The 22510-nt window shown below is 43.5% G+C and overlaps 1 protein-coding gene across 3 annotated transcripts in view; it reads left to right on the forward strand.

The window, feature by feature from the left end:
* The window catches only part of LOC126281827 (15-hydroxyprostaglandin dehydrogenase [NAD(+)]-like), a 211435-nt gene that overhangs the window by 103492 nt on the left and 85433 nt on the right, over window positions 1–22510 (forward strand). The window contains exon 2 of one of the 3 annotated variants that reach the window (XM_049981059.1): window positions 11528–11602. The exons of 1 other annotated variant lie outside the window; for it this stretch is intronic. In XM_049981059.1, the coding sequence (XP_049837016.1) occupies window positions 11528–11602 (75 nt within the window). Of the gene's footprint in view, window positions 1–11451; window positions 11603–22510 lie in introns of those variants that run through there. One more of the 3 variants, XM_049981056.1, reaches the window with a different exon arrangement.

A 22510-nucleotide genomic window follows, 5' to 3' on the forward strand; every position in this document is an offset into this window, starting at 1 on the left:
CTGAGAAAAAGACGCGAAATATTCATTGAACATTATACTGCACACACTGTTCTCATGAGTTTAGATTTGATTAACATGGAAGACTTTGTAGGTGAAGTAGAAAGCCGTCCTCCTATTTGGGATGTGAAAAGCGATGACTATCGCAACAAACTCATAAAAAGGGTGCGTGGCAAAAATATAACGCAGTTTGTGCCTGATTTCAATGAGAAGAGCATGGATAAGAAAAACAAAATTGGTGAGTTGTATGTTCTTTTTTAAAATGTAATGTCTTATTTTTCGAACTATAAAAGGCTAGCGAAATTTATTTGCTACCCCTGTACGAGTCCATTTCACTAACTAATTAGTTGGCAATACCTGCGGTTTCGAAAACCAGTGACCCAAGAGTGTTCACCACAGTCACCAATGACCATCACTGGCGACCGTCACCAGTGTCCCAGTGTGAAAGGGCCCTTAAAGGAGCTGGTAAAGAAATTCCTGCTTGCCTTCTTGCTAAAGCGTATGATCCGACAGCATGCGGGTACAGTTGGCCAACGTAGGATGATAGCGGAAAACGCGAAGAGCACGTCTCCGCTCGTGTATTGAGTCATGTCACCCCTCGTTTCGCCAAGGAACTGGGGGCGCCAGGGAAAAGGGGAGGTACGAGGTATTGAACGTTCCGCGGCTGTAAGAATAACTTCCGTAACAGGAGTGACGTGATCATCGTTGCAAGGAAATTGACGGTCATCAAATGTTGCTAGAGAGGAGAAAAGTGTCCAATCGGTTTGGGAAAGCTTTCAGCGTCTTGGGTGTATAGATGGCAGTTGTGGCTGCAATCGGACACATGGAAAATGGTCACTGGTGTTTGTATCAGCAAGGACATACCATTGAAAGCGCCGAGCTAGCTGAACAGCAGCGACCAATAGGACCTAATGAGAGTAGGCTGACGTGGAGGCAGACAAAAATGTAGGTTCTCCAGTGTTGACACAAACAAGATCTGCTTGGTAGAGGAGGTCAAGCAATAGGGAGCCTCTCGGACGAGGACGCCGAAACCCCCAAAGCAGGTGGTGGTCGTTGAAGTCCCCAGCCAGCAAATAGGGAGGTGGAAGCTGACCAACGAGATGAAGGAGATCGGCTCTTGCCATTGGTGTGGATGATGAAATGTATATGGTAGAAAGACAGATGAATCGAGATAGGGAATGATGTACAGCAACAGCTTGGAAGGGACTATGTAAGTGGATTTCGTGATAATGGAATGTATCATGGAGAAGAATCATAAGTCGCCTGTATGCCGGAACGCCAGCAACAGAGGCGAGATCACACTGGACTGATTGGAGATGAGTGAAGACAAAGCGATCATGAGGACAAACCTTTGTTTCCTGAAGACAGAAGACGACTGGGGAGCAGGGTTGTAAGGGGACCGACAGTACATCCGATTGGAGCGAATTCCGTGGATATTCCAGTGGATAACTGACGTATGATGGACGAAAAAAAGGAAAAATCTCACCACGGTTGTCGTCAACTCAGCGACAGCTGAGAGCCAGTGGCCAACGGCGTAGAATGCATTCAGGCAGAGACAGAAGATTCTGATCTATATGTTGTTCGGGGGCCCTCCTGCCACCAACGATCGGATGGTTGATCGGCCACCAGCAGTGCATCTTGGCGACAAGGAAGACGGCCGAGCGTCGCTACTGCTGGGTGGCGCTGTAGAAGGGGCACACCATTGCGGAGGAGACAAAATATGTTTCTTATGAAATTTCTTGGAAACAGGGCCATGAGATAAAGGAGGAGTTGATGGTTGTGAGGTCTGAGTACGTAAAAAATCTTGATTAGGCTTTTTTTGGAAGTCCTGACATCCGATTTTGGGGCCCAAGACTTAGCAGCAGCCGATGAAAGTTGACCCTTACAGTGAGCGGGTGATAGTGGGGAGGTTGAATAGGCGATCTTTGGGCTGGCCGATCTAACGACCGTAGCGCTTAAGGTGAGATCGCAAGTCTGCATGGCTGCCTCCTTAGTAGGTCGCAGAGAGACGAGACAGTGCTATATTTACCCGTGGGGAGCACAGTGGGCTTTTTACTGGCGAATAACCTACGAAGCAGCAAAGGTATACACCTTTTCATTCATTCGATTACCTGAATAATTCATTTTTCTTTAAAAATGGGGCAAACTAGAGGAAGCAGCTTAGTTGTCCATACAGTTGATGCAACGAAGGGGTGGGGATGGACAATCCCTGCCATAGGTAATGCATTTGGCCATATGGTATAATTAATCCTCTGACATTGATAACCACGCTTAAGGTTGGGCATATAAGGGCGAACTTAAATTATCTTATATCCCACTTTAATATTCGATGGAAGTTGAGCTCTGTCAAATATCAAGAAAAAGAGAGAGTGGATTGGAACCTATTCCTTTTCAACCCTTTTCATTATTCGATGTACGGCTGTCACTCTCTGATCAGACAGGTAATTTTGAATGTCCTTATTTCATAATCCGTCTAGTGATCTTGTATAAACCACCCCATGCAATGAGTTTAAAGTATGGTGCACTTCCACAGAGAAGGTGTGTAGCAGTGTAGTTCGAAGCAATTTTTGTGCCTGGAGGCATTGTCTGTTTCTAACACTGAGGTGTTATTTCGTACCAGGAACAAGACTTCACAGGGCCTGCAGTTGAGTCGACACCTTCCTGAATGATGGAAGGGTTGATTTTTGAGAAGTCTCGACCATTGTCAGACAGAGAATCAACTAAGAACTTTGCCACTGAAGGAAGAATTTTCTGTGGCTGAGACTCATCTAGCTTTCTCTTGTGGGCAGAAGTTGTAGAAGTAGAAGAAACCATTGCGAAAGTATCCCCCATTATCACCGGTGTCTCTGATGGAGTGCTCCTTCCTAGTGGGGGCCCTCTCTGAGCGCACTCTCGCCTTAAGTGATTGCCACACCTCAGGTCACACCTCCCGAGAAACGGAGGGAGGGATCAGTCAGCTTGTTCAGAAGGTACCAGCTAGGGTAATTACCCTTCCCTGGGCCTGGCCTTTACCAGGGGTACGTTAGTGTCCTACTTATCTACCCAGGGTGGGGAATTACGCGTTACCCCCGTCACGCTTACACATGGTTGGCCTTCAGAGACGCACAGGGAGAAAAGAAGGAAAACGGGAGGAACAAAGAATTGAAAAGAAGAGAAGAAATCTCAAACGCTGCAGTGGAGAAGAAGGCAAAGTAAGGGCAGATACTTTACATTGTAGAGATAAGAGAAGATAAACCAATTCTTTCATTCACAACTGTCAGAGGTAAAAGGGGATGGGAAGGGGTGGGGAGGGGGGGAGTGAAGGATTAGGGACAGGGAAGGATATGGAAAGGGAAGGTATGCAACACAGAAAGGAAAGAGAGCTGCACAAGCTCGGTGTCCCGTGCTCGCCACACACACATCCACAAAAGAGTTTTGGACCCCCTGTGGGGTTGTTCTTACTTAGAGGTGGCCGATTTTATGCATTTAACACATTATATGACTTGGTTCCCTATTACATTGTTTAGGAGAAAAGAGTGCGAATGTTCTGAACAGTAATTTCGTTCTTATTGGTACCTCGTATGTGTCATTGGATCTGTGTCCATATGTCTAAGCGGCAATTAAACGAGAATGAGGTTCAAATGGTTCAAATGGGTCTGAGCACTATGGGACTTAACAGCTATGGTCATCAGTCCCCTAGAACTTAGAACTACTTAAACCCAACTAACCTAAGGACATCACACAACACCCAGTCATCACGAGGCAGAGAATTCGAGAATGAGGCAGACAGGGAAAAAGTAAAAAAAGTTGTTATTATTTCAAAAGTAATCGCCATAACTGGTAATACATTTATTCCACTGTGAAGCACGACGGTCTCATGGAAACACGGTTACGTATGGAAACATCGTTGTACCCAGTCATGCACCTTTTCGACCGAATTGACAGTCACTGATGTCTTTCTTCAGGACTCCAAAAATATGTAAATCGCGTGAGGAGGCATCAGGACTGCATAGAAGATGTCTAAGGCCTTTCCAGAGAAACTTTTCCTGCGTTCTTGAAACAATACTGCAACATGTGAGCTGGCGCACATGGTACGAAAAATTGTTTCAAGTACCATGCTGAAGTTTCACTGGAATCTCTTACTCGTTCTCCAGAGGCAATGGTTTATACTAAGGATTTGTTGCTATTGGTACAGCGTCTGGTCTACTGCAGGATCAGGACATGAATGTACCCATCGATGTAATCCTGCCACTGTCCACAGGATGCCTATCAGTCCTGTTGTGATTCGACTACAGAGTGGCACAGCCGCAGCAGCAAATGTTCGCAGCCCAAAGGGCCCCTGATCCAATGCTGTTCCACGAACTACTGTTCTCTTAGGCAATTGGGCTGCCTTCTTGAAGACATGACTGTTTATATATTATTTTTTAGCCCTTTTAATCAGTAACAACACAAACATTTGCATTTTATAAAGTGCTAGCAGCTAAACTTGCAGCAGCAGTGGAGTCTTGTAATTGTCATATGTATCGCGCATTTAAATTGATATCAATATACTAGTATTGGTTACACGATTGACAAAGTGGGAGAAGACCAAAACTGGAAACGGGCAGTTTGATGGGATGTCAAATAAGGAAATTGGTAAAAATAGTTTCACGACGACATACAACAGCACATACGCCACATACGCCACAATTTCACTACTCAATTATATCACAATTACGCTACGCACACGCCTCAATTACGCAACAAACACTTCACTTTTACGCCCTAAATGCGCCTACATACACATACGCCACACATACATAATGCATACGCTAGAGTAAGATACATCGGCAATATAAAATTGCGATGTCATAGCATAGTCTGTATAAAAGTTAGCAGAAATGGACTAAATTTTGGAAACCGGTAAATTGACAATTTGGTAGGGTGCCACCTCTGTAAACGGGTAAAATTAGCTGTAAAATTGGTAAATTAGGAGGATAAACCAAAAAAGTTGAAAACTTTATGCGGATATGTATCTGTCTACTCTGTAAATCCATTGATTCTTGCAGAAAAAGTTGCGTGCGGTATACGTAATTAACTGCCTGACGTCAAATGTGGGTCTACGTCCAGCATCAAGCAAGTAAGAGTTAATCACAGCAGTTGTCACGAAGTCGTCCGTACTTGAAAGTATTCGAACAGCCTGCTTTATTTATTAGTCTTCCACTGTTGCACTCATCGAAAAGCTGCATGGCTTCATTGCTCTTTGGCAATTTGGTCTCAGTTGTAGGTCTGTGCTTTGTAGTAAAAGGATTACGGTGTTGGTATTTATTAGAAGAAATTAATTTTTTATTGTAATTCCAATTCAGTCCCTGTAGCTAGAGTTTAAAAAATGGTGAAGTAAGTTACTTTGGCAACGTAGTATGTGTGATGTCATAGGACATTCCCCCAAAATGGTGGTAAATATTAACGATAGATACTTTGGCATGACAGTGGGTGTGAACCCTACAGAAATGTTAATCCTATAGGCGAAAAGAGAGAGAGAGAGAGGGAGAGAGAGAGAGAGAAAGAGACAGAGTATGTGTGCGTGCGTGTGTGTGTGTGTGTGTGTGTGTGTGTGAGACTAAACTTAAAATTGGTAACCAATATTGGCACCATTATTGCCTTCTGTATCTAGCAGCAAATACTGGAGATTTTCTGTAAGCACTCCACAAATATTGAGGTAAGTACTGCAGTTTTATTAAATATTTGGATGTCTTGAATATGCATTAGCGATCGCGTATGGTAGAGTATTTGTTCAATGCAATATCTTCATTAGGTAGCTCGCAATTTTGCTGTCTGTACCAACATTCATTTCTATCGAGCTGGTGGTCGTCATGTGTACTGAGTAGGTACTTCTGCAAGCCCCAGCTTGTCAAAACAAACATTCCGTCTACTGCCATGGCCGGCCGCGGTGTCCGAGCGGTTTTCGGCCCTTCAGTCCGGAACCGCGCGACTTCTATGGTCGCAAGCTCGAATCCTGCCTCGGGCATGGATTTGTTTGATGACTTAGGTTAGTTAGGTTTAAGTAGTTCCTAATTCTAGGGGCTGATGACCTCAGATGTTAAGTCCCATAGTGCTCAGAGCCATTTGAACTACTGCCGAGTGTGTAGGCCAGTGCCTGTTCGTGTTACATAGTATTAATGCAGGAGGAGAAAAGTATTTCCAGAATGAGATTTTCACTCTGCAGCGGAGTGTGCGCTGATATGAAACTTCATGGCAGACTAAAACTGTGTGCCCGACCGAGACTCGAACTCGGGACCTTTGCCTTTCGCGGGCAAGTGCTCTACCGTCTGAACTACCCAAGCACGACTCACGGTCGGTACTCACAGCTTTACTTCTGACAGTACCTCGTCTCCTACCTTCCAAACTTTACAGAAGCTCTCCTGCGAACCTTGCAGAACTAGTACTCCTGAAAGAAAGGACATTCCGGAGACATGGCTTAGCCACAGCCTGGGGGATGTTTCCAGAATGAGATTTTCACTCTGCAGCGGAGTGTGTGCTGATATGAAACTTCCTGGCGGATTAAAACTGTGTGCCCGACCGAGACTCGTTTGGAAGGTAGGAGACGAGGTACTGGCAGAAGTAAAGCTGTGAGTACCGGCCCTGAGTCGTGCTTCGGTAGCTCAGATGGTAGAGCACTTGCCCGCGAAAGGCAAAGGTCCCGAGTTCGAGTCTCGGTCGGGCACACAGTTTTAATCTGCCAGGAAGTTTCGAGAAAAGTATTGTTTTTATCATAATACCGTCGAGCAATGTTACCTGCCCCATAAGCCTGGACTCGGATAGGCACGCCGGCCCTGGATGGAATCCGCCCAGTTGATTACCGACGTCGGTCGGTGTGTCGGCCAGTCTAGATGTGGTTTTTAGGCGGTTTCCAACATCCCGCTAGGTGAATACCGGTCTCTCCACACGTTCCGCCCCAGTTATGCAACTCGCAGACACCTGGATATGTTTGCTCTGTTCCATGGATTACACTAGACGCAGATAGCTGTGGTACACTATTTCTGTCCCGGGGGGTACAGGGTGGTGGCAGGACATGCATTTGCTGCCAAATCCGGTTCTAACCGTTGAGACCCTGGGCAACTGTGGGATGAGGCAACAGCAAACGAAGAAGAAAAAGAACCATCGAGCACTGCTATTTCGTAGGCCTAAAGAGAAAAAAAGATCCTGCGTTTATCAAATGCAAGCTATTATTTAGCTGCATACACTTTTAATTTTTAACGATGAAATTGAGAAACTGTTATATCACGCCCTGCAGCAGATTGCTGTATTTTTGGGTGCTAAGCTTCGATTTATAATTTCCTCGTGTACCTTACACATAAGAGAAAGAAGAAACTGTGCTGTTGCACTATACACCATCTTCTCCATCGCATTTAGAGCAATGTAACCATCCTCTCTTAAGCAAGTTCAGATATGAATAGAGATTTGTAAAACAGATTTTTTATTGTTTGTCCCTTAATGAAGCAAACGGTCTCGACTGCGATATTTTCGATCAGTATTCCAGTGTATGGTTGTTCGCAGTTAGTATGGGTGAGGTAAGTATCACCTTCCCAGAGGTTTTCTTTGCTAGTGTTAAGAGTGAGGACAAAATATAGTAAATTTGTTGTCTTCAAGACAGTAACTATGGGAACCCTAAGATGTAACTGCCCAAAGGAATCAATGAGTTAAGCAGACTTAACATACGCGATCGCTAAAGCCTATCGACAACACCCAAGTACAGAGAGTTCGAAAATTTCCGTTACAAACTAACAGAACTTTCCAGAATGAGATTTTCACTCTGCAGCGGAGTGTGCGCTGATATGAAACTTCCTGGCAGATTAAAACTGTGTGCCCGACCGAGACTCGAACTCGGGACCTTTGCTTCGGTAGCTCAGTTGGTAGAGCACTTGCCCGCGAAAGGCAAAGGTCCCGAGTTCGAGTCTCGGTCGGGCACACAGTTTTAATCTGCCAGGAAGTTTCATAACAGAACTTTGTAGAGGGGGAAGGAATACACAACATTTTGAATAGGAACCCATGTCTGGAAACACTATTTACGTTCTACCGCAGTTTACACTGAGATATTTAACTCGTCCACTTCTGCTTGAGGAAGTGAGTTAGGCGTGACGCAGGGCAATTATTAGGTAACAATTCGAACGGAAACCTAACCAAACATCCATTTATCACTTGAGCATATTTGGTTGTATTAACACCTAAACATTAAGCGTTACATTGCTGCAAACCAAAAAGAACCCAGCATTATGTATGTACAGAGCAGTACAGTTACATTACAACAGAGGCTCGATATGGCCACCACTAACGTCGTTACAGACGTTGTACTACGAAGCATGTTCTGGTACACACTCTCCACCCCATCTGGTGTCTCTTCAGTTTCTAGTGTAGGGGCCAGAACTCGTGGCAGCATACCTTCCGCTGCTTCTACTGGAGTCTCGTAAATTAAACTTTGCATACGGCCCCGCCATAGGAGTTAAATCCGGAATCACGGCGGCCACGCGGTTAGACCAATCCGGCCTACTCGTCTTTCACCATATCGTGTGTTGAGATGACTCCGAATCCCTTGTGAGAAGTGAAGTGATGCACCATCATGGTGAAACCACATTTCCTGACGGACATTTATTGGGACAGCTTCAAAGATCGAGTCCAATACGTTTTGTAGGAAGATCAAGCAAAATATGAGATTTTTCTCTTTTCCTGTGCAGGCTTTGGCACATCTGGATTGAAACAGTCGTAGAAAGGAAATGGCACGTTTCCGGATGTGGGTTCCTATTCAAAATATTATGTATTCACTACGGTCTAAAAGTCCTAGGAATTTATAACGGCAGCTTCCGAACACACTGTCTTTAATGAAATGCATTACATAGTATCAATATTTGTGCAGTGCTTACAGAAAATCTTCAGTACTTTGCAGCTAGAGTCAAAAGGCATTAATCACGCTAACGTTGGCTACGATTTTTAGGTTCGGTCACAATCACACGACCACGCGCACGCACACACGTGCACACACACACACACACACACACACACACGCACGCACAAACGCACACACATACACACACACACACACACACACACACACACACACACACACACACACACAAAATTCGCCTAGAGGGCCGACATATTTTTAGAATTCACATACAGCATATTGTCAAAGTATCTCATGTTAAAATTTAGCTCAATTTTTACGGAATACGCTGTCACCTATCTCATCTTAGCATTTTCTTTAACTCTACCCCTCACTACAGCGATTGATGAAAACTCATGTAATTTGAGTAATAATAGAAAAGTAATTGCTTACATCAAATACCCCCAACATAATCCTCTCACTACGGAGCACAGACCTAGATTGGAAAGTAAACTGCCAGAGAACAGTGGAACGTTACAGATACTGGTTGTGAGCAAAAGCACATATTTGATAAATAAATCTGATAGTTCGAATACTTTTGAGTACTGGCTACATTGTGACGTCGTGATTAGCTCTTGCTGAAGTGTAGCTGGGCGAGGCAACCAATTATTTACATTACACTCCTCTTTTTCTGCAAGAAAGGACGCATTTATACAATAGGCAGATACACACCCGCCGGCCGCTGTGGCCAAGCGGTTCTAGGCGCTCCAGTCCGGAACCACGAGGTTGCTACAGTCGCAGGTTCGAATCCTGCCTCGGGCATGAATCTGTGTGATGTCCTTAGGTTACTTAGGTTTAGGTAGTTCTAAGTTTAGGGGACTGATGGCCTCAAATATTAAGTACCACACTGCTTAGAGCCATTTGAACCATTTGAGATACACACCCAAATGAACTGTTCAATGTTGTGGCACACTCTACCAATTTTAACAGTTATCAGATTTGGTGTCCTATCAGTTTACCAGTTTTACAGCTAATTTTACCAGTTTTCAGATTTTGTGTCGTATCAAATTGTCAGTTTACCAATTTCCAGATTTAGAGCTACTCCTCTAACATTTTTATTGATGATGCTATGACAACGTTGTTTTATAGTAGAAAAATACCTTACCACGGTGTCTGCACAACATATGTATGGTATGTGTGTGGAGTATGTGGGGTGTAAATGTGGCGTCTTTCTGGCGTGGCGTAACTATGGCACAGTTGTGGTTCATGTGGAGCAACTGTGGCGTATGCCATGTATGCCATATGTAGGCCGTCGCGGCGCCATTTTATCAATTATACAGCCAATTTTCCAGTCTCCCGATTTGATTTCCAACCAAACTGCCAGTTTCCCACCAATATCCAGAATTACTGTCCTACCATTTTGTCAATCATGCAACTTGTACTACCAGTTCTTGTAGTAATTTAAAAGTGTGCTGCAGCTCGACGAAATGGCGATAATTAAAAGAAAAGAGTTCTTATACGTCGAAGTATGCGAGATGCCTGTTACAACACTGATGCATGTATTATAAGGAATTATAGAAAATAGCAGTTGCCAGAGAGTTGTGCGTTGGAATCGACAATTTAGGCGCACTGGTTGTCTCTGTTACCAGAAAAATACCGGTCTAGTAAGTGTACCACATGTAACTGTCGACAGTAAGACGGGAAATTTTGTACGTAGTCCAAAAAAAAAAATCTGCTGTCCGTGCAAGCCATAGGCTTGGTATACCGCAGAAAAATGTGTCGGAGATTTTGCAGTAAGACGGGCACCCCCTAGTTGGAACATCGATGTTTGTCGCTATCTAAAAGAGGAACTTCCATATTGCTGGATTGATCGTACTGGTGAAGGTGACTGTTCCCTTGGCCATACAGGTTGTCTGACTTAATGCCTTGTGACTTTTTCCTTTGGGTGTACATGAAGGACCTTATTTACGTAACTGAAACAACTCAGAGAACGAAAAGTGCTTCAGTATAGCCATTGATATAATGTTACTATTTAAGATAAGGAACGAAATTTATGACAGCTGGACATGTGTCGTGTGGCCAGAGTGGCACTCGTAGAACATTTGTAGCGTGCAGTATGTAAAATTGTTGAGTCTATAGTTCTCTTCGCGCCTAAATCATAATCGTATATGAAATACTTCGAAAAAATTAGATCTTAGAAAACGAATGAATCATTTATGGTAACCCTGTATGTAGGGGGAATGTGTTTAGGTCATTGCTGAAGTCTATATGTCATCGTGAAAAGCCAGTTACATTGTGAGTCGAGACAGAGGTACTCTTTAAAACGAACAAAAGGCTAAAGTTCGATGTTTACTACTGTTTACAGATGGCTTTGGATGGGGAGAGAGCGGAGCAATGATAAGATTAGTACAGGGAAAGACGAAAATAGACGACTGCATAAAGCCACGGATTGGGAAACGAAAACAAAGTCACCGTTTTTGGTCGGTGCCATGACACTTTAACTTGCGACTACGCAGCATCTAACAGTCCATATCCGCTACACAAATAAACAACACTTACGTGGCGATAGCTGTAAGATTACGTGTTACATAACAGCGCCTGTGGCTGGTATCGACAAATATTTGTGGTAGCGACAGCGGGCGGTCGTCAGCAGAGGCACAGCAGCAGAACACCGACATGGAGCTGCAGGGTAAGGTGGCCATCGTTACGGGGGGAGCTTCAGGCATCGGCCTCGAGATGGTCAAGCACCTCCTCCAGGCGGGACTCAAGGTGAGTTGGTGTCCACATCTGGCACTGACTGCTCGAGATGAACCGTCGGGATCAGTCAGGAGATAGCACGCTATTACTCTTTACGAACCACACCACCTCGAACGACTAAACGGAAGAAAAACGATTTTCAAATACGGAGATGTGTTTGTTCTGCCTTCCACCAATATCGTTTAGCTGTAATGTTCTGCATATGGGTGCATTCGATGTTAAGCGATTCATGAGTCTAGAGACTTCAGAAGCACATGTTTTTGGAGAAACAACACCGTGTACCGTCACTTATGACTAGCCGATTCACAAGAATCAAAAGCTGAGGCATTGCCTACCAAAAAAATAAACATCGGGTTTAAATAGTATGTTGTAGACAGTACTTGTTGTTGCTGTTATTGCTGTCTTCAGCCCGAGGACTGGTTTAATGCAGCTCTCTATGCTATGCTACCCTGTTCAAGTCCCTTCATCCCCGAATAATTACTGCAATCAAAGTTCATCTTAACCTTCTTACTGTATTGATCCCTTGGTTTCCCTCCACAATTTTATCCCACCTCCTTCCTCCCTCCTCCTCACCATTACTAAATTGGCGTTTCTTCCATGTCTCAAGCTGTGTCCTTTCGACCTATTTCGTCTTTGGTCAAGTTGTGCCATAATTTTCTTTTTTCTGCAGTACGATTCAGTGCCTCCTCTATTCATCTTCCACTTTCGTACAAGGCTATACTATACACAAGTATCTTCAGAGAAGAATTCATCACGCTTACATTTATTCATGTTTCTCTTACGGGACATCCACAACTGTCGATATTTATCATCAACAATAAGATCCGCTACAGCTGTTCAGTTTTATGCCATGTACCAGAGATACGCTATTTTAACCTAGCTTAACCTTCTGTTAATCGACTTTTATGGAACCACATTTTGTGTGCGAACATGGGGTTTTCTACTAATAATTTTAGTATAACTTCGGTATAGTTTTTTTAATGCTCACAATTTGGATAGGCTGCATCATCTCTTTATAACTTTGCAGGTGCACACAATTTGGATAGGCTGCATCATCTCTTTATAACTTTGCAGGTGCACCTGAAGATGACACAGGTCCCGAAAACGTTTATTGTTCTCTCTCTCTACCTTTTTTTTTATCTGGCTTTCGGGACGTCCCATTCAGCCATCGCAATAGTAGAATGTCAATTATGACGATATGAACGTAAGGAAAACACAACATCCATTGCCCGAACGGTGAAAGTCTCCGACCCGGTAGGGAATCGAACCTAGGCCCTTTGCTTATCAATCCACGGCACTGCCCGCGAAGCTACTGTGCCAGTCTCGAAGCCGGGTTGTACTTTCCTTTTAGGAAATAAAGAAACTTACAACTGGTCTTTTTTTGGGGGGTGGGGGGTGGGGGGGTCGCCACGAATTCGTCGAATTCGTCACCTGTGCCAACTTCTTCATCTCAGAACAGCACTTGCAACCAACGTCCTCAATTAGGTACTGGATGTATTCCAATCTCTGCCTTCCTCTACAGTTTTTGCCCTCTACAGCTCCATCTAGTACTACGGGAGTCATTCCCTCATGTCTTAACAAATGTCCTATCATCCTATCTCTTCTCCTTGTCAGTGTTTTCCACACATGCCTTTCCTCTCCCTGTCCGCGCAGAATCTCCACATTCCTGAACTTATCAGTCCACTTAATTTTAACAATCGCTTGTAGCACCACATCTCAAATTCTTCGATTCTTTTCTGTTCCGGTTTTCCCACAGTCCATGTTTCATTCCTCCTCATTACAACCGTAGCCGATCTTATCACTGATGTTTTGCATTTATGTTAGATGTTAAGAAATCCTTCTTTTTCACAAATGCTTTTATGTTATATCTAGTCCAAACTTCATATCCTTTCTACTTCGGCCATCACCAGTAATTTTGCTACCCAAGAAATAAAACTCATTAAATGCTTTTATTGCTTCATTTCCTAAATTAAGTCATCTAGCATCATCTGCTTCAATTCAACTACATTCTATCACCCTTATTTCACTTTTGTTGACGTACGTCTTATAACCTGTTTTCAACTGTGTATGCAAACGTTCAATTGATCTTTCGTGTCCCTTGCCGTCTCTGACGCAGTTGCATTGTCGTTGGAAAACCACGAAGTTCTTTTTTTTTTTTTTTGTTCTGCCTGTACTTTAATTCCTATTCCAAATTTTTCTCTGGTTTTCCTTTACTACTTGCTCAGTGTACAGATTGAATAACACATGGGATAGGCTAAAACCCACTCTAAATCTCTTCTCACTTACTGCTTCCCTATTATGCCCTTCGACTTTATAGTTGGAACCTGGTTTCTGTATCAGTTGTTGTTAAAGCCGTTAAGTCCTCGCTGCCAGCTGATCTTTTTAAATACACATATTATCAGATTGTCGGAGGTGAAATGTTGGATTTATTGCAAATGAAAAATTGCATTGGTGTGGTTTTTAACTGTCGAAACTCCTTTTTGGAATCAGTTACTAAATTTAGGACATTTCGAGAACAAAAGACTCTAGGAAGGCAAACAGTCAAAAAGTTCCTGTCTTCAAGGCCTAGCCATTTTACACATATAAAGTTGCTTTAACTGTCAAGGTGACTTCCTTTGAACGAAGCACTAAACGCGGGACATTTTGAGAATAAAACACGCTAGGAGAGCCATTTTATAAATGTGTCTGTGGTAACACCTCAGCGTTGTCGCTGATTTAAGATGACTACTGGTTCTCCTGCAGCTGTTAGCGCTTCTAGGTGGAGAGTTGGCAACAGTCGCTGCTCGCCGTCAGGGAACTTCTTACGTCTACACGACTGTAGAATGTCTCAGGTATCATCTGCGAACCATGTTTCTTATATCGTCGCAACGGATGAACCTCTCTCAGAAAACAGGACGACCATTAATTACATCTGTTTGTCTACATTCTTACGACATTTGAACCAATTCGCACAAGTCAGAAAAATAGAAGCGGTGTACGTAAAAATACTCACAAAGTCGTGTATTTTGCATGTAAAATCCGAATGAAGCGAGTTTTCCATTTTATCTTAATTCCTTTTTGTTTTACTTATCTTATTTCCTTTAAAACGCTTCCGCTCATTCAGTTCAGTTAATAATGAATTTTACGTGCAACGTTTCGCTCAACTATATACCATCATATTTCGATAATGGATAAAGATTATTCGATAAAAAAATTCGTTTCGACTGTATCAATTCATCTACCTTCGTGGAAAGTTTGGACTGATTCGTACAAGTGTACAAGATGTATAGAAGTGGAGCGCTTCAATTACCTCCCTAGAAAAGTGTTTTTTGCAAGCAAAATCAGAGCGAAGCAAGATTTTTTTTTTTCAAACGGTTAAAATTTCTTTTAGTCTAAGGTCCGATGCACCGAGGGACCAAGTTTAAACTATCAGTCTCACTCCAGTCCGGATTTATTTAAGGGTGGCTGTTTTTGCACGTAAAATCCAAACTGTGCACATATAGATGGTGCCATTATTTGAACATTAATTTTAGACTAATTGAAATCTTTTTCGAAGAGAATTATTCGATTCGGACAATACTCTGGACGCCGGGCTCCGGTTCTTCGTTCAAACTTTGCTCTATACGATGAGCCACAACTTCAATAAGATATGTTCGAGTAGCTGTACAAATGGCCGCTGGTCCGGGCTAATCCAAAAACTTTTTACCGCATGTTCCTAACTCAAACAGGAACCACCAAGACCCCCTATCCCAGCCACGAAATGTGATTCTTCGCGTTGCCTCCTCTTCAGACACGTTTGTTGCACCGCTTGCGCTCTGTAACGATTACCGGAACCGTTTAATATTTTTTAATTATGTTTTTACTCCGACGAGTTGTGAAGTTGTGAAAAAGTGTTCAGTAAACGATGAATGGTCTCTTTTTACAGCTACATAAATCACAGAGATATTGGTTTCACTTCGGTGTTTTGAAATGCACCTATAGTATTTTCCACTGCAAGTACACAGTTCTAAAAGAGGCCAATTCAACGGCGGTTCACTCTTCGAAATTCGATTGGTGGCTTCGAAGAAATTACGATAGTTGTAACATATTTAGCTGTTCTGAATATGAAATAGATGGCTTCCTTATGCGGAAATTCGTGATTTCATATCTAGATAAGGAATGCGTCACAATGGATAAGGAGGAAACGGAGTGTTGCACAGCTGAGGTACCCGTTTGAAAGGGGCGCAGAGGAAATTATGGTTTCATTCTGTCTGTGTCATTCACGTGTATTAGGTGCTGGTTGATCTGAAAAAAAAGTGATTCACAAAATAAGAAAAACTGCTTATTTATGGAGAACTGAAGGGACTTGAAGATAGGAGGTAAGTTGTACGCGCAAATAATTCATCAAGGGGTGTCCAACAAGTCAGATAACTTGCCAAAGATCGTTATCGGAACACGCCTGTAACGAACGGAGAGAGAGAGAGAGGAATGGATGTTCTCGTTCGTAACCTAGATGTTAGCTCCAGAGACTGCGAGTTACTCTGGAATAAGGTGCGATGTTCGCATTTTGTTGCCAAAATGTTTCCACCGGTATCATGTGTCACGTTAAAAGTGGCCGCATTTCGGATAACAGTGATTCACTTCGCCTTATAACAAGAAGTTTGGGTAGCTGAGCGCCAACTGTGCACAAACACTGCAGTTAATATTATTTATTCGGGCCTGAAGGCCAAGCCGTCTGAATTTCGATGAAATTTTAATTGTTTTTGAGCCTTACTCTCCATCCCAATCAGGAAACCGGAATTTTAGTTATCGAACTCCAGAATGACCGATCAGGGATCACAGTCTGTTAAGATATTAAGTAATTGTATCTCTCAGGGCGCAGCACGGTAAGCATCACAAGTCATGGCGAAATCTGCTCCTGTGGACTTTGAGGAGCAGCGTAACGAATTAATTAGCTGCGTTGTTAGCATTTATTTCATAAATGGAGCGTACTCCTCAGACAAAATTTACGTGGAACAAACTTAAAAAATACTAAAACTTTGATTCCATGCCAGTAAACAATACTAATGTACAGAGTATTTCTCAGCGAAAGGACGAGTGGATTAAGGGAGTGTAGCATGGACTCGAAATTACTTACACACAAAGATTCGAAAGCAAAAATCATCACTTCCATTACTAATTGAAACATCAAAGTTGAAATGTGTGTGAAATCTTATGGGACTTAACTGCTAAGGCCATCAGTCCCTAAACTTACACACTACTTAACCTAAATTATCCTAAGGAAAATCACACACACCAATGCCCGAGGAAGGACTCGAACCTCCGCCGGGACCAGTTAAAACATCAAAACCAGCTCGTGACTAACAACGAAAGGAACAAAGGTAATCAGCTGGGCATACGTTCCATGAAATATTACGTAACCCATCAAACCCCGAATTCGGTTCCAACTGAATTTACGTAAACACGATTCTACAACCGTCACTCGCGAGAGTTCGCACTGCTCCTAACAATGGTGTTTCATCGTTACGGCGAAACCTAATTCAAAATGAGCTAATACCCATCCAAAAGTTGCTACTTGCTTGATCATGGAGCAACGACTGCTGCTGCGACAGCATTTGTCAACTTCCCGTCAACTTCTCTCTAAAAATTCACATCCCTCGCCCCTGTTACAAAGAGCGACAAACGGTTTATAAAATAGCTCGAAAAAGATGTAAGATTAGCAGTGCTCTCAAAATATTTAGAAAACTGTCCTTGCAATTCTTTCAAGGTCACAGTGAAACCTACAAACCTCGCATTTTCTTTAACGCTAGTGAGTTTAGGGAACTTGACTGTTTCTGTCAGAGTGTGTCCCTTCTGCAACGCCATTTTCTTTTTAAATGCATCCGCATCAAATCAAAAAAATTCCAAGTGCGAGGTCTGCAATTCATTTCCGATGTCTAATGTTCGTTCCCGTGCTCTTTTTTCCTTCATAAATTCGAGTTTTAAATCGAAAAATCGTTCCAGGCATGTCTCTTGACCTTACGAACGTACTTTGCAATAATATAGTGACGGGAAAAAAACGCAACACCAGATGGAGTTGAACGATATAAACGAAAGTCGGTAGACGTGTTGCTACATCTGAAAGTCTGACGTTTGTTCAAATTTCTTGCCAGCCTCGTAAGAGTGGGACTATTAGCGCTGCTTTGGAGATGCAATCCAGATTTGCTTTAAATACACGCCGTACAGGTCGTGAACTTTAGTTACCTTTGAGATTGGACGTGGTCAGTTGGTGTTAGTGTATAATGCATTCAAGGCGACAAAGACGCCATTATCAACACCAGAGTGAGTCTGAACGGAGAAGCTGAGTGTCGCTTCTGCGATACTGCCGAAAGACTTGGCAGGAATGCCGCCACTGTACATGATTGCTGTCAGCGGTGATCACGAGAATGTTCGGCCGCAAGAAGACCGGGCTTCGGACTGCCACGTGGTGCTATCGAGAGGGAAGACCATCGTGTTCGGCGTATGGCTCAGGAGTGTAGTACTGCATCTGTAGCAGCAATGTGAGCTGCAGCTGACACCACAGCGAACTGTAACAAATCGATTACTTTAAAGGCAACTCCGAGCCAGGAGGCCTGCAGCGTGCATTTCACTGAGCCCAAACCACCACCATTTGGAACTTCAGCGGTAACAAGCGAGAGTTCATTGGAGGGTAGGATGGAATTCTGTTGTGTTTTCTGATGAGTGTTGGTTTTGCCTCGTCGCAGTGATGGCTGTGTGTTGGTTAGAACGAGGCCAGCTGAGGGCCTACTACAACCGATCTGTATGCGTACTAGACAAACTGAACCTACCACTGGAGTTATGGTCTGGGGTGCTATTTCGTATGACGGTAGGAGCACTCTCATCGGTAGCCCACGCACCATGACTGCAAATCTGTGCCTCCGACTGGTGATTCGACCTATTGTGCTGCTATTCATGCCGTGCGGTCTTGGGCGCTGCAGTCATGGACTGTGCGGCTGGTCCCGGCGGAGGTTTGAGTCCTACCTCGGGCGTGTGTGTGTGTGTGTGTGTATGTGTGTGTGTGTGTGTGTGTGTGCTTGTCCTTAGGATAATTTAGGTTAAGTAGTGTGGAAGCTTAGGGACTGATGACCTTAGCAGTTAAGTCCCATAAGATTTCACACACATTTGAACATTCTTTTGCTATTCATGAACAGCATTTAAGGGGATGTTTTCCAACAGGATAACGCTCGCCCCATACCGATGATGTAACCCAATGTACACTACAACGTAACGATATGTTGCCTTGGCCTGCTAAATCCCCAGATCAGTCTCTGGGCAAGCACATACGGGACATCATCGGACGACAACTTCAGCGCCATCCACAAACAGCATTAACCGTTCCTGTACTGCCTGACCAAGTGCAAGAGGCACTTCATTCCGCAAACTGACATCCGGCACCTGTACAAACATAACGCATGGACGTTTGCATACTTGTATTCATGATGGTTACAACGATTAGTAATGTACCAGCATTTCACATTTGTAATGACTTATCCTGTTATCTTGCAATGTTAATCACTTTAATATGTTACCGACACAAATGTATTCCAGAAATTATTTTTTCGTATTATGAATTTTTTTCTGTCACTGTAGATAAAGCACAGCAGCCTCTGGCGACACAGAGCCGCACTGACTTGAGGCCACCAGATCTGGCTTCTAAAATAACCTTAAACTGACTTCTCATGCTGCTACCTTAAATCTAAACCAAGGGCCTTCACCTGAAGTTGCCTAGTTCCATGCAGCTGTTGTTATACCCACATTCATTCAAAGCGAATATGAATCCATGTTTAGGATAAGTGGTAACCGGTACAGTTCGTACTGACTGTCAGTTCTGATTATGGTGAGAATAAAGACACATACATACAGGTTACAGCGTGATCTTCCTCCCTAGAACGGAAAATATGAGCATGAAAAATACTGGCACATGTAGGCAGACAAAAGATAGTCTGCCGGGTTCAATGAGTCAAACCGCCAAAATGATACAAGAGGAGGAACGGCTGACGCCCTTCAGCTTCACCAGTAGATTAACGAGCGAGAAATCAGAAGACGAGTGGAATACAGTTGCTCTTTAAGGATGCGACACTACGACAGTAGATTCTTACTTCATAGAAATGCATTTAAGCGATGAAGGTACCTTTACAAATCAGCGAAAGCTGAATGTAACAAATACACTGAAGTACCAAAGAAATTGGTATAGGCATGCGTATTCAAATACAGAGATATGTAAACAACCAGAATACCGTGCTACAGTCGGCAACGCCTATGTAAGACAACAAGCGTCTGGCGCAGTTGTTTGATCGGTCGCTGCTGCTACAAAGGCAGATTATCAAGATTTAAGTGAATTTGAACGTGGTGCTATGGTCGGCGCACGAACGATGGGACAAATCTCCGAGGTAGAGATGAAGTGGGGTATTTGCTGTAGAACCATTCCACGAGTGTACCATGAGTATCAGGAATCCGGTAAAACATCAAATCTCTGACATCGCTGCAACCAGAAAAGGATCCTGCAAGAAGGGGACCAACGACGACTGAAGAGAATCGTTCAGCGAGACAAAAGTGCAACCCTTCAGCAAATTTCTGCATATTTCAATGCTGGCCCATAAACTAGTGTCCATTCAAAGAAACAGCACCGATATGGGCTTCCGGAGCCGAAGGCTCACTCGCATACCTTGACAACTGCACGACACAAAGCTTTACGTCTCGCCTGGGCCGGGTAACACCGACATTGGACTGTTGATGACTGGAAACATGTTGCCTGGTCGAACGAGTCTCGTTTCAGATTGTATCAAGCTGATGGACGTGTACGGGTATGGAGACAACCTCATGAATACATGGACCCTGCATGTAAGCAGGGGACTGTTCAAACTGGTGGAGCCTCTGTAATGGCGTAGGGCGTGTGCAGTTGGAATGATATATGGCCCCTGATACGTGTGTATACGACTCTCAGAGGTGATTCGTACGTAAGCATACTGTTTCATCACCTGTATCCATTCATGTCTATTGCGCATTCCGACGGACTTGGGAAATTCCAGCAGGACAATGCGATACCCTACACGTCCATAATTGCTACAGAGTGGCTCCAGGAACACTCTTCTGAGTTTAAACACTTCCGCTGGCCACCAAACTCCTCGGACATGAACATCATTAAGCATACCTGGGACTCCTTGCAACGTGCTCTTCAGAAGAGATCTCCACCCCGTCGTACTCTTACGGATTTATGGACAGCCCTGCAGGATTCATGGTGTTAATTTCCTCCAGCATTAATTCAGACATTAGTTGTGTTGCGGTACTTATACGTGCTCGCGGGGGCCCAACACTATATTAAGCCGCGAGGGGTCTTTGCAAAAGCTGTTCCTAGGTGAGGAGGACTCTTGCGGTCGTTGGCAAGACACTGGGTTGTTTGGGGATCTGTAAACATGGCTAGTGATGAGGTATTGTGGCTTCATATGGCTCTGAGCACAATGGCACTCAACATCTGAGGCCATCAGTCCCCTAGAATTTAGAACTACTTAAACCTAACTAACCTAGGGGCATCACATACATCCATGTCCGAGGCAGGATTCGAACCTGCGACCGTAGCGATCGCTGTGTTCCAGACTGAAGCGCCTGAGATGTTTTGGATTTCGGCCTTCTGCCAAGTCTTTCCGGAGTTATACTTTTAACTTTCTCGCTACTTAGAGATTATTCAACCACAATGGTGTCGACAATATGAGTTCGGCCTTACGCGGTCAACCCACTAACGTACAGCAGCATACTCCATTAGCAGGCCTCACGCTTCAGCCGTCGTTGTCATCACCTTAGCTATGATTACTGCGGCCACGGTTAGACTGACGATTGCGATGCACGCTTCCAATTTCAAGTCATGCTTCAGAGGGGAGAAAATGAGGCTTAACCTCGGTTTACAGCTTGGTTGGTGTTTCTGAGGTACCGCTGGAGTTACGTCAAGCCATGCATATTTTTGCTACAAGTCAAATTTTATTTTCTGGTGATTTTCAGTCATTAACCACTCATGATTAGATTAATTGGGGCTGTTATCTTATTCCGGTTGTGTACTGTTGTTGATGTCATGCTAAGTTGACTCCTCTTCCACCACGGTTGAAATTATTACCCGTTTTTCTGTAAATTGTTTTCTGGCCACCGTTTTAATCGACCTGTCCAGTGTAACGCTGATGTCGACAAATTGTAATTAATTATTCAGTTTACATCTTGTTAAACAAAACCATGTTTCCGTAGGTTTTTGATTCCGTCCTGTTCATGAAGTTTTCTGATATTGTTAGTTTATTCACGAACAAAATTTAAAATGTTATCAGATCTAACCCTCTCTTTACTAGTTATTAGATTATCAAACTTACTGATTGCCTAAATTTTCTGATCAGGCGGTGTCTGGCTTCACAGAACACAAAGTCGTGGCAAACCTAAGGAAGATTCACCAGTTAATTTCGTCAACAGTTATGCTCTTTTTCTGACAGAGCCTTGACGGCAAAAGATACCACAAAAATTGAACAGATCTGTCAAATAGAGATTTGAGGTATAAAGATAACTAAATAATGTCGCGACAGCAGTGTACTGTCAAGGTACACACATTGCTAATATACATAAGCAGCACTAACAAAAGGATATCGCTAAGAAATATATAGTATAGCTGCTTAAAATTGCATTTACGTCATTAAGAAAAAAGCGCTCACTTGCTGAGCCAGGTTGAACATCCGGGGCAGTGAGATGTGAACGATTAGTGCGGGATTATTGGAGACTACCTAACTGGCCATTATTTCATAGAAGGAAGCTTCGCAGATCAAACACGTGCACAAATTCTTGCCGAAGTATTACTGATCCTAAAAGAGGATGTACCGTTTGAAAAATGTAGATGTACGCGGTGCCAACGCGATGGGTGTCCGGTTCACTACTCGCCGAAATGATACGAGAGGA

This window comes from Schistocerca gregaria, chromosome 7 (assembly GCF_023897955.1).
Source record: "Schistocerca gregaria isolate iqSchGreg1 chromosome 7, iqSchGreg1.2, whole genome shotgun sequence".
Classification (NCBI taxonomy): domain Eukaryota; kingdom Metazoa; phylum Arthropoda; class Insecta; order Orthoptera; family Acrididae; genus Schistocerca; species Schistocerca gregaria.